At 38.5% G+C, this 12,424-nt stretch overlaps 2 protein-coding genes across 2 annotated transcripts in view; one reads left to right on the top strand and one right to left on the bottom strand.

Annotated features, from left to right (window-relative positions):
- The window catches only part of LOC310715102 (craniofacial development protein 2-like), a 367,511-nt gene that overhangs the window by 241,543 nt on the left and 113,544 nt on the right, over window positions 1–12,424 (bottom strand). The gene's annotated exons all lie outside the window — the stretch shown is intronic.
- Window positions 5,738–11,391, top strand: sec61a1b (SEC61 translocon subunit alpha 1b). Its single transcript, XM_083560224.1, has 12 exons — window positions 5,738–5,994; window positions 6,735–6,802; window positions 6,914–6,979; window positions 7,107–7,185; window positions 7,870–8,001; window positions 8,105–8,214; window positions 8,432–8,585; window positions 9,281–9,441; window positions 9,539–9,736; window positions 10,294–10,485; window positions 10,580–10,656; window positions 10,748–11,391. The coding sequence occupies exons 1-12, from the start codon at window positions 5,988–5,990 to the stop codon at window positions 10,932–10,934; spliced, it is 1,431 nt and encodes a 476-aa protein (XP_083416350.1). The 5' UTR covers window positions 5,738–5,987; the 3' UTR covers window positions 10,935–11,391.

Genomic DNA, 12,424 nt, shown 5'->3' on the forward strand with positions numbered 1-12,424 from the left:
AAACAAGCAATGAAAGAATTAGAATCTTATATAACTGTTTCAAGGAAAGAAATAGGCTTACATAAAATGAAGCAAGGTGAACACAGTACACGCTAACGGCACACAGTGTCACATGGCGACATGTGTTTAAAATCAGTATTATACGTAGTTTAACAAAATAATTACAAAGCAGTGCTGCTTATATATAAACACAATTATTTTTAATTGTACCAATTTTATTACCATTTCAGTTCATACTTAAATAAGACAAAGGAAAACAGAAGCACAAAGAAATCTTCATCCAACACACCCAAAAAAATGCCTTTTTGTCCTAAAATGAACATTAAAAAAAACAATCAGCTCAGTTCAATGTTCTGTGAATATTGGTGTTTTATAATCTCAGCCTCTCCTTTTCTTATTTGGATGCTCTGTGCAATAAAAGCCCCACTGCAGTGGAGCTGTCATTTCCTAGGCAGTATGAAAACCACAGCTGACTTAGAGTCATGTTTATATAACTCATTCACTCATTGTGTAGATCCAGCCAATGGGAGTGAATTGGATGCTGACAGCTGGTTTGCATATGAACTAGTACAAGGAGTGACAGGATACAGGAATGGTGTAACTGGGAGAATTGGTGCAGGCACTGAAGAGTCATTTTTGTTAAGACAACTTGGTAGAATCTTTCCAGTTCAATTATGAGTAATACATAATTAAATAGGCCACTTCATAGCTTCAGGGATACCAGAGAAATCTATACTTTGGGTTTAAAGTGTGGATTTTCTGTGCATGTTCTCCTGGTGTCCTCATAGAGTTTCTCTGGGTTTTTTGGTTTATCTCTCACTAATACATGTTGAACTAGAATAATTTCATTTACCGATCATTTCTATCATAAGAATAAAATAAACCATATATAAGATTATAATTACACCTATTTTAGCCATTTTAGTCATTTATCAGAATTGGATTATAATCAAGAGCTATGGTCCATGTATGTCAATGTAATTTTGTTTTTCAATCAATACTTAAACAATGTGGTTAGACAGTAAAATGCATGCAAATGCTGCACTAAAATATAAAGCCAGATAGCAGGATAACATCTTTTTGGTCTTAGGCACATCATTCTTTCATACTGAAGCTTTTCCTACAACACATTCTTTGTTTCCTGCCTATCCTGCACATCATCCACATGTCTAAGTAATTTGAAATTACACTGCATAATTACATATACATATATGCATGTAAACTGTCAAACAAAATAGTCCTTATGCTGAAGAGGCTTTCATTATCTCTGGCTGGAACAGATGCCTCTCTACATTGGCTGTCAGAGAAAATCCTTTACAAATTAACTCTACCACAGCTAAATGAACCAGTAAAAAGGGTCATAGGTGCACAAGGCACATTGATGCACGTAACATGTCTCGTCCAATCCCACAGAAAGATGCTACATAACTGCACACTCATCAAAGTGCCCATGCTAAATCCTGTTCATCAAACAATGCACATAAAATGGAATTGCGTGCATCAGAACTGAACTATAGAACAATGAAAGAAAGTAAACAATCTGATGAATCATGTTTTATGCTGCATCCAGGTGCATGCACATTATCAAGTCAAGTCAAATTTATTTATAGAGCACATTTAAAAACAACATCTGTTGGCCAAAGTGCTGTACAGAATTTAAGCATATAATAAAATACAAAATACAACAAATACAAAAGTCAACATAGGACCCGGCAACAGATATCAGACATTGCTGGCCTGGGAAAGTTTACCTTCCTCAGAACACTTCTGGTACATAGAAAACCTGCCATTTAGGATATGCTCGGACCCAGCCTCAAAGCCAACACAATTTCATCACAAAGTCACTGAGATTCTTTTTCTTAACCATGTCTTTTAGAATGGACTGTTCCATTGCTGCCTAATACATCCCACCCTATGACAGGGACAACTGTAGCAAGATAATTAATGTTGTTTGCTTCACCTGCCAATATATTTATTCTGATTGCTGATCAATTGTGTTTAGTTGAAATTATATTTGTTCTTCTTAAGCATTGCCTCGCACCTGGCATCTAAATGTTGCATGGCACATAGAATATTATATAACCACACTGAAAGCACATCTCTTTTGTGAAGGCCAGTATAAAGAGAGAGAGAGAGAGAGAGAGAGAGAGAGAGAGAGAGAGAGAGAGAGAAGACACACACACACACACCTTTTTTAGAGCTTGCTACAGTGTGATGTGTCATTCCCTGCAAGGTTCATTGCTTAAGAGTGTCAGAACACAGCTAATCAGAATCCATTATTTTATCATAATTCTGAAATTAAATATCACTTGTGGGGCAGTGCCTATATGAACATAACACCATTTTATCAATAATTCATATCTACATAACTACTCTGTACATAGTGCACAATAACCTGCTGAAGAATTATCTCACTAGATCTGGTTACTCTGCAAAACCATCTGTGCTTAAGGGCTAGTAATTTTTTGCTTTTTTATTATTTGCATTGAATGATCAGTGAAATCTTTGGATATTGTATTTGTGAACTAATGTCTTACTTACTCACCTTACTAGTGTGACATTTTCCTAAAAACAGCTTTTCACTTCATTTTCTTCTTCTTTCTGCAGCTCCAATTTTGGGTTGCCACAATGAATCATCCGTCTCCATACCCCCCACCCCCACCACCACCCCCCGTCCTCTACATCTGCCTCTTTCACACCAACTTTTCTTCCCTCACCACATCCATAAACCTTCTACTAGGTCTTCCTCTTTTCCTCCTTCCTGACGGCTCCATCCTCAGCAAATCTCAATCGGGCCTCTCTCACTTTGTCCCCAAAACATTCTACATGCTCTGCTACCTCCAGCTCCACCTCCTCTTTTTTAGTCAATTTCACTGTCTCTAAACCATACAACATAGCAGGTCTCACCCCATGTATTTAAACTCATCCACCTTCTCCACCTCTTCTCCCTGCAACCGTACCCCTCCACTGCCCTCCCTCTCATTCACACACATGTACTCTGTCTTACTCCAAATGACTTTCTTTCCCCTTCTCTCCAGCGTGTACCTCCACCCCTCCAGGCTCTTCTCAACCTGCTCCCTACTCTCTCCACAAATCACAATATCATCCGCAACCATTATAGTCCACGGAGACTCCTGTTTGACCTCGTTCCTCAACCTGTCCATCATCACTGCAAACAAGCAAGGGCTCAAAGCCGATCCTTAATGCAGTCCAACCTCCACCTTCAACCAGTCTGCTGTTCCTACTGCACACTTTACTGCTGTCACACTGTACTCATACATGTCCTGCACCACCCTCACATATTTCTCTAACACACCTGACTTCCTCATACAATACCACAACTCCTTCTGACCTTCTCTATACTTCTCCATCAACATTCTCAAAGCAAATGATGTGTCTGTGGTGCTCTTTCTCGGCACCAAACCATACTGTTGCTCACAAATGGTCACCTCTTCCCTCAGCCTGGCTTCCACTACTCTTTGCCATAACTTCATGGTGTGACTGATCAACTTTATTTCCCTGTAGTTATTGCAGGTCTGCACATCTCCCTTATTCTTAAAGATCGGTACCAGAAAACTCCTTCTACATTCCTCAGGCATCCTCTCACCTTCCAAAATCTTGTTAAAAATGCTACTACCATCTCTCCTAAACATCTCCATGCTTCTAATGGTATGTCATTGGTTTCCACTCTTCATCCTCTTAATCGCTGCTCTCACTTTCTCCTTACTAATCCTATCCACTTCCTGCTTCACCATCTCCACATCATCCAACCTTCTCTCTTTCTCATTTTCCTTGTTTATCAGCTGCTCAAAATACTCCCTCCACCTTCTCAACACATTCTCCTCACTAGTCAACACATTTCCTACTCCATCCTTTAATACTCTGACTTGTAGCACATCCTTCCCAGCTCGGTCTCTCTACCTGGCCAATCGGTACAAATCCTTTTCTCCTTCCTTAGTGTCCAACTTCTCATACAGCTCCTCATATGACTTTTCCTAGGCTTTTGAAACATCCCTCTTTACCTGCTGCCGCATCTTCTTGTACTCCTGCCTATTTTTCTCATCTCTCGGCAGATCCCAATTCTGTTTCACCATCCTCTTTCTTCTTATGCATTCCTGCACTTCCTTTATTCCACCACCACATCTCTTTGTCCTTCCTTTCACCACCAAGTTCCTTTCTAGCTGTCTCCCTTATCACTTCTGCAGTAGTTTCCCAATCATCCAGCACCTCTTTACAACCAACGAGCCCCTGTCTGACCTCTTCCCTGAACCCCACACTAGTCTTTCTCTTTCAGTTTCCACCATCTTATTCTTCTTTCAGTCCTCACTCTCCTCCTCTTCTTCACTTCCAAAACCATCCTACAGATCTGATGCTGTCTATAGCTACACTGTCCCTGCCAACATCTTACAGTCTCTAATCTCCTTCAGGTTGCATCTCCTACATAGAACATAGTCCACCTGTGTGCATCTTCCTCCACTGGCATGACAAAAAAATTATATGGTGGAATGACCCACAGGAACAGATCAGTGATGTCACAAAGTCGGTTTGCTACAAAGGATCTCAGGTCACCATGGCCCACCATGCTAGCTGACTCTCATCATTGTATATTGAGGGCAGCACAGCATCCAAAATAGACACTTGGATAGCTTTCTTAGATACATCCGTTATTCGCCCAAAAACGTGTAGGACTTTTTGCACAAACTGGACTCAATATAAAACTCGTGCTGTCTCTTGAATGACTGTAGTTCATAAGTGAGGGCCTCGTCCATATTCTGGTAACCTACTTCCCTCTGCTGGTGAAACATAGAATTTCAAACGACTAGACCCTTCAAAAGTACACGCTTAAAAGGAAAAAAAACGGAAAACATAAAAACGTATCTTGCTTATTTTAGTTTCCTGTTAAAAACATTTGTAAGTATTTATGAGTATCTTTTTTTTCACTATTTATAAACTACAGCAATTATTCAACTATATAGATTTGTTTTATCTGATTTATTTGATTCAGATTCACAGCTTATAAAAAGCAGGATGACGTCAAAACAAACCCAACATTTAACAATTAAAAATCCGACTGTAACCATTTATCATTTGCATTTAACCATTTTTCTATTAAATGTACGGTATAATGTGTCTGTAATAAAACGAAAAATAGAAAATTATACTTTTTAATTATACAGACTCTCTCACAATAACACCAACACTGTAAGCATGCAAAAAAATCTCATGAATAAAAAAAATTGCGTAGAAATCTTGTATTATTTATGTATTCTTTTGCGTCTTACTGCTATTATTTTACTTTTTTTGTGCACATTTTAGGTGTAAATGTTGTAAACGTGTATGTCTGTAATATAAAGTTTTCGCCCTGCTAATAAAGCGAATCAGTATCTGAAATTTAAAAAAAAAATCTAAAAACAATGGGTTTTAAACCCCTGCTCCGAAATATGTTTATGAGGATGGGAAATGAAGCTGGTTTCTCCTTTTGAGTCTGGTTCCTCTCAAGGTTTCTTCATTAAATCTATGGAGGTTTTTCCTTGCCCCAGTCGCCTCATCAGGTATAAACACATCATTCACCTCAATCCTTAACTTCAGCCAAATTGCTTTGAGACAGTGTCCATGGAAAAAAAACCCGATAGAAATAAACTCGACTTAATGAATAACAACACGCACATGGCGTGATTTCGGTTCAAACGCGGGGATTGAATTTCACGTGGGTCCCATAGCACACATAGGGCACTAGATAACGCGTGAAGAGCTCTGTTATAGATACCCTCCGTAGAGCACTCATGTAGAGAGTAAAGAGGGGGGTTGGAGTGAAGCCCAAGAGGAGTGCGCGCATGCGCTGTGACGTGTATTCGAGGGGTTTGAGAGATGACGTGTCGCTGAGGATCCTCTTCTTGTTCTCTCTCTCCTCAGGTTGAACGTCACAACGGAGCTGCTCAGCGGCAACACCGCACCGAAATTCGCCTGCAGCACCGGATCGCTACAACATGGGGAGTAAGTCTGGAGGTTTTTTTTTTTACATTTTATACATCCTGTTTGTTACTGGTTGGTTTGTGGCTCTAGTTTGGGAGACACGTCGGTGTTTTACACGTTGTTGTATCAGGCCTCAGCTTTGTGCAGCACTATGAATGAGCCGGCGAACTGGAGGAGAAGCGGCACAGCCTTTCTGAGTGCATGTTTATCAGATGTACATTTTATTTGCATAATTTTAATCGTTGTATTCAATAAACCTGAGGACAGTTTGAAGAATTTACACTGACAGACCTGCTTACAAGTGTTAGACACTATTTGAATGCAACCAGCTTCGTCTATAAATCCAACGTTTATTAAATATTTAAAGTGACGTGAATAATCTTTAACTTCTTCAGTGTTTTAAAGCTCATCTGCTTTTAAAGGAAATCTCTGGCTCTTTTGCCAGAATTAATTGTAGTGATGACGTTGCAGGAGAGCGGCCTGAGCCCAAATACCTTCCTATTGGAGCTACAGTGCACTAGTTAGGCTGTAGGAGCCATTCATACATACCCTATGTAGGGTGCTTATATAGTGAGTTGGGAAGTGATTTGGGACTCTGCCCGTGTTTTAGACCAACCAATCTAGCAGTGTGTCTCTGTAAAGCCACGTAGTCTGAAGGAAGATAAAGAAACACTCAGTACTTTTCATGAATGAATATTTCCTTGCAATCTCCTAACCCTTTTTTTTTTTTTTTTTTTTTGTCCATTGTAAATGTTTTTCAGTTAAATTTTTAGAGGTGATCAAACCATTTTGTGCAGTATTACCTGAGATCCAGAAACCTGAGAGACGGGTATGTGTTGTTATTATTATTATCATTGTTATTGTTTTTATTTTCATATTTCTGCTGTTTTAATGTCTGAATAAATAAACCCTTGGACTTTTTTCCCTCTTTCTGTTACAGATTCAGTTCAGAGAGAAGGTACTATGGACAGCTATCACCCTGTTCATCTTCCTGGTGTGCTGCCAGGTGTGTTTTTGCTCTGGTTCTCAATAGCTGTCCATGAAAATAATTGCCATTGAGTGAAAAAAAAAAATCAGAAGTTGGTGTATGATCTTTCTTTTAAACAGCGTTGTTTAATTACTCCTCTCCTCAGATTCCTTTATTTGGTATCATGTCTTCAGACTCCGCAGATCCTTTTTACTGGATGAGAGTCATTCTGGCTTCCAACAGAGGTACTTTCTCATAAGCTTGCTTCTTTTCCCAAATGCTTTTTGTAATCATGAGTGTACTTTTGTCAAAACTTGTGAAAAACTAAATTCCGCGTTAAGGAAATGATTAATTCACCAAGCAAGGTTTTAAATCCCCTTTAAACCTATTACTTTAAACTCTTATCAGTTACTGTCTTCTATACTTTAAAACATTCTTAAACATTTATTCAAATGCTAGAATCTTAAATAGACATCACACATGCTTCTGTCACCCATAGCTGGATACTGAACTAGGTTGCATTTGTCACATACGTGTAGAATGTTTACTATTTGAGCCCTACTTTGCATTTTTGTATTCTCTGCAATTTGTTTAACCAAATCTACCAAAATGCATCACAACAATCTCTGTTATTAGGCCAGCAGCCTTAGCACAAACGTTTGTGGTTAAATTGATTATTTAGCACATCAGCTGTGCACATTTTTCACAACAGACATGATGGTCTGAATGACTTGAGTGTCTTTTGTGATGTCACTAGCTGAATTCATTATGTCATCAGTACTTAGAAAGCCTGACAATTAATGTCAGAAACATGTGTCCAAGTAATATGTAAAAACATGTTATTGAGTTCAGAGATGTTAAGTTTTTGTCTTCCTCCATATCTGAGGTTTGTTAATGCATGTTATATGACTCGTATATCTCTCTCACAGGTACTTTGATGGAGTTAGGTATCTCTCCCATCGTCACATCTGGGCTCATCATGCAGCTGCTGGCTGGAGCTAAAATCATCGAGGTTGGAGACACACCAAAAGACCGAGCACTGTTTAATGGAGCCCAAAAATGTATGTAGCGGATTCTCTTTTACTCAAAATATACTGATTTAAGAAATCTTTTTCTAATAAGGATATTTCTAAAAATAAATAAATGTGTGTGAAATTCCTGCAGTGTTTGGAATGATCATCACCATTGGCCAGGCTATTGTGTATGTGATGACTGGAATGTATGGAGACCCTTCAGAGATGGGCGCTGGAATCTGCCTGCTCATTATCATTCAGGTGAGAGGCATTTCTTTCTCTTACTGTTCGTGGTATTTGCATGATTTAAGATTGTCGGTTGTCTTGTGTGCTCCTTTAGATAATCTTGTCAAGTGGCTTATCTTGATAATAAACACTAGTTTTAGCCTGTAATCAGCATGTTGACATGGCTGTTTCTTCAGGAAAATTACGACTTGGAGTTGGACCTTTTTGTTTAATCGTGTGCTCTCTTGTGTAGTTGTTTGTGGCTGGGTTGATTGTGCTGCTTCTGGATGAGCTGCTGCAGAAGGGCTATGGTTTGGGCTCGGGTATCTCTCTCTTCATTGCCACCAACATCTGTGAAACGATCGTATGGAAAGCATTCAGCCCAACTACGGTCAACACAGGCAGAGGTAAACACATTCTAAATCCATTCATTTTAGGACAGTCTGCAGCAATCGAATTAAAATTTTATTTAACACATACACGTTCATACAGATTATGAGAGATAGTGAAACGCTTTTTACTTGTAAAACGAAAGTAAAGTAAAAAAAATGTATATTAAAATATAATCTGACAAGTATAGATAGATATACACACTAGCAAAAAAGTATATAGATGTGTATATACATACTGTACATAAATTAACAGAAGGAATGGATGGATATATGACAGAATTACAGATTAAAGTGACTCAGTGTAATGTTATTGTCATTTAAGTGTCCATGTGCTTGTATAAAAAAAAAAAGTAAGTGAAAGTGACTGTGTGTTAGTCCAGTTTAGTTCGAGTTCCACTAGATCAAGTAATGCAAATAATAGTGAATATTTGTAAATAATGTAAATAACAGTGTGCAGCAAAGGAAGTGAGACGGAGAGAGATGTCCATGTACTATTTGCTGGGTGTCTCCTGGTTTAAACTCTGAATGGCCTGCAGATGTATAAACTAGATTTATTTGTTCAGCTGTTGTTATTAAAATAGGGTTACCTTATTGTTATTTGTTTGTAAGCTAGCACAGCCCAATGTTCGACTTTGGCGATTTGGTTAGATTTGCTCTTAGATGCTAGTCTGTGTAGAACAGCTTTGAATTTATTTGTCATTTCCTTACAGGTACTGAATTTGAGGGTGCTATTATTGCTCTGTTCCACTTGCTGGCCACTCGTACTGACAAAGTGCGAGCTCTGAGAGAGGCCTTCTACAGGCAGAACCTGCCCAACCTCATGAACCTTATCGCTACCATCTTTGTCTTTGCTGTAGTTATATATTTCCAGGTCTGTATGACCAAGATAATGCTCGTAATAATTATTAGTTTATTTATTTATCTGAACTGTGTGGGTTATTTATTTATTTTCTTTTCGTCTCCGGCAGGGCTTCAGAGTCGATTTGCCCATCAAGTCTGCCCGTTATCGTGGGCAGTACAACACATATCCCATCAAGCTTTTCTACACCTCAAACATTCCCATCATCCTGCAGTCTGCACTGGTGTCCAACCTGTACGTCATCTCTCAGATGCTCTCCACTCGCTTCAGTGGCAATTTCCTGGTTAACTTGCTGGGCACCTGGTCTGTAAGTAATCTAGTTTTATTTCTTGTGTCTTAGATGTCAGTTTAAAACCCAAAAGAAATGCAGGTGACAGATGTGGTTGTCTTTTCTTTTTTTAATTAGTAAAACGACTTCCCTCTAGAGTGCTTGCACCTCCTGTCTGTCATTGCCAGGAATCATTCAAATATCAAATCAATCTAACTGTTAGAGACATGTTGGTGTCTTGTGGGAAATGAAATGCTAATCTTTTTCTAATGCACCGTTTTAAATCAGTCTTGAAGTTTGGCGATACATACTATACAGATGTTATAGCAGTATTAATCCCTTCAAGACTCTCAGGGCTACATCCACATTACTACAAGTGCCCAAGTGTGTCTTAATTTATTCTTTCACATGAATTATGTAAAACCGCTGCAACCAGGATCCCTTTCAAATAGTACAAAATTATTTCAGGATACTATCCTCTATTGAACAGACTCTTCATACTGTTTTTCCTAGGAAAGGTGCATCAGAGTTTTTGTTTTGTTTTTATATGTTTGAAGTATGGTCATGAGTGTAACATGGTATATGTATGTTAACAGGACGCTACGACCGGCGGGCCGGCTCGTGCTTATCCTGTCGGCGGTCTGTGTTACTACCTCTCCCCTCCTGAGTCATTTGGCTCAGTCTTAGACGATCCAGTCCATGCTGTCATTTACATTGTCTTTATGCTGGGCTCTTGTGCTTTCTTCTCAAAGACGTGGATTGAGGTGTCTGGGTCTTCTGCCAAAGATGTGAGTATATTTCATAGAATATCTTAGGCCTTTCACTGTGTTTTGTATAAAATTAAGTAATAATGATGTAAACCCCTGGAATTTTCTACCCTAGGTTGCGAAACAGCTTAAAGAACAGCAAATGGTGATGAGGGGACACAGAGAGACATCCATGGTGCATGAACTCAACAGGTAAATCACAAAATTAAACAATATGAGGTTCAATTAATAGCTAAAGAAAAGCACAGCATTTGACTTCTTTACCTTTGCTGTTGTCTTGTAGGTACATCCCCACAGCTGCAGCTTTTGGAGGACTCTGTATAGGTGGCCTTTCCGTCATGGCTGATTTCCTGGGTGCCATCGGCTCAGGAACAGGAATATTGCTAGCTGTCACCATTATTTACCAGTACTTCGAGATCTTCGTAAAGGAACAAAGTGAAGTTGGCAGTATGGGTGCTTTGCTGTTCTAAACAGCACAAAAAACCTCCACAAGAACCTTGAACTGACATTTCTGTTTGTTATTCAGTTCTTTTATATAATTATTGTTTTATCATATGGACACAGTCAGTGCTCTGCCAGTCTAAGGCATTTGTGCTTCATTTTCCCAAATGCCCACTCAGAATTCATCTTTGGGATGTCCTTTTCTTTGTCCTTGTAGCCTGTCTTTTTTGTGGGACATTCATTTCTTTCTCCATCCAGTCAGGCAATACGCCACCTGCTGCATTCCTAATCAACTAATGGTTAAATGCTCAGATGGTTAATTATCTGGAATTGGTCAAACCCAATGACTTGGACACGCACAGAATATGTTGGAATCTTCAAGCCAAGATTTACACCAGTGCCAGTGTATGTGTGGTTAGGCAACTGCAGTATCATTTCACGAAGACTGTTAATTGTTCTGATGTAAATAAAAACTTTTTGACAAAATGTCTAAACAGGGAAAATAGTATTTAAGGTAAATTTCTCTCTTGGAAACTACATTCATTAATTTGTGGGTTGTATATAGGAGTGTGAGGGGTAGGACTATATTATTATTATTATTATTTTATTTTTTTATTGAATACAAAAGTATATAAACAACAAAGGCAAATATACATTTACAGTGTAGATAAGTATTACAGGTTCAACACAGTATACACAGTATTACTAATAAATTGTTTAGAAAAATAAATAGATAGAAATCTGAAATTTTAATTTACATGAATTTGAATAGTGAGTAAAAGAAAAAAAAGTTAAAGAAATATTAGGGGCAGTATCACAATAAATTAAATGATGTCAATAAATAAAGCAGCTTCATAGCACTCAGACCGTTCATCTTATTAAGGGCTTTGGAAAAACTAGGACTATATTATTAAGCGTGTTTTATATTGTGTAGTGACGTCACTCACAGTCGTCTCCGCAAAGAGTTTGATTGACAGGCGTATTTCATGGCTAGTCCGACATAGCAACAGCAACTAAGGAGGGCGTGTTTTTCGAAAGCGTCACAGATGAATTGTTTATTCATTTATGAAAACTAGCTTAATCTATAGAGTCTGGTCTGTTATCAGTTTACTGCGCACGCATCCTCCACAATTTCATCGACTACCAACACTGTTCAAAGCGTTCCGCAAAATCGTCTTTTGAACACGACCAATAAGGTAGTCCCACCCCTAACATTTGATCAACACCTTTCAGTGCAAGGCATCGCAAATGCAAACCGCGCGAGTCTTTGGAAATTCAAATGAAAAAGACTTGCGATTCCATTTGAGTGTTAGCAGGCTACACAGACGACGCAGAAAAGTAAACATGCAAACGTAATAATTGATATTGCTATTTAAATATGACATCATAATTCGTATGATACGGGAAAAGGCCCGTGTATCTTTAGATACAGCCCAGAACCAAACCACTAAAAAACGAGTCAGTTCTTTTTTTTTTCTTTTTTTTTTTTAATGAACGGAAAAGAAAATCAAATCGAAAC

This window comes from Silurus aristotelis (assembly GCF_946808225.1).
Source record: "Silurus aristotelis genome assembly, chromosome: 2".
NCBI classification, from domain to species: Eukaryota; Metazoa; Chordata; class Actinopteri; order Siluriformes; family Siluridae; genus Silurus; species Silurus aristotelis.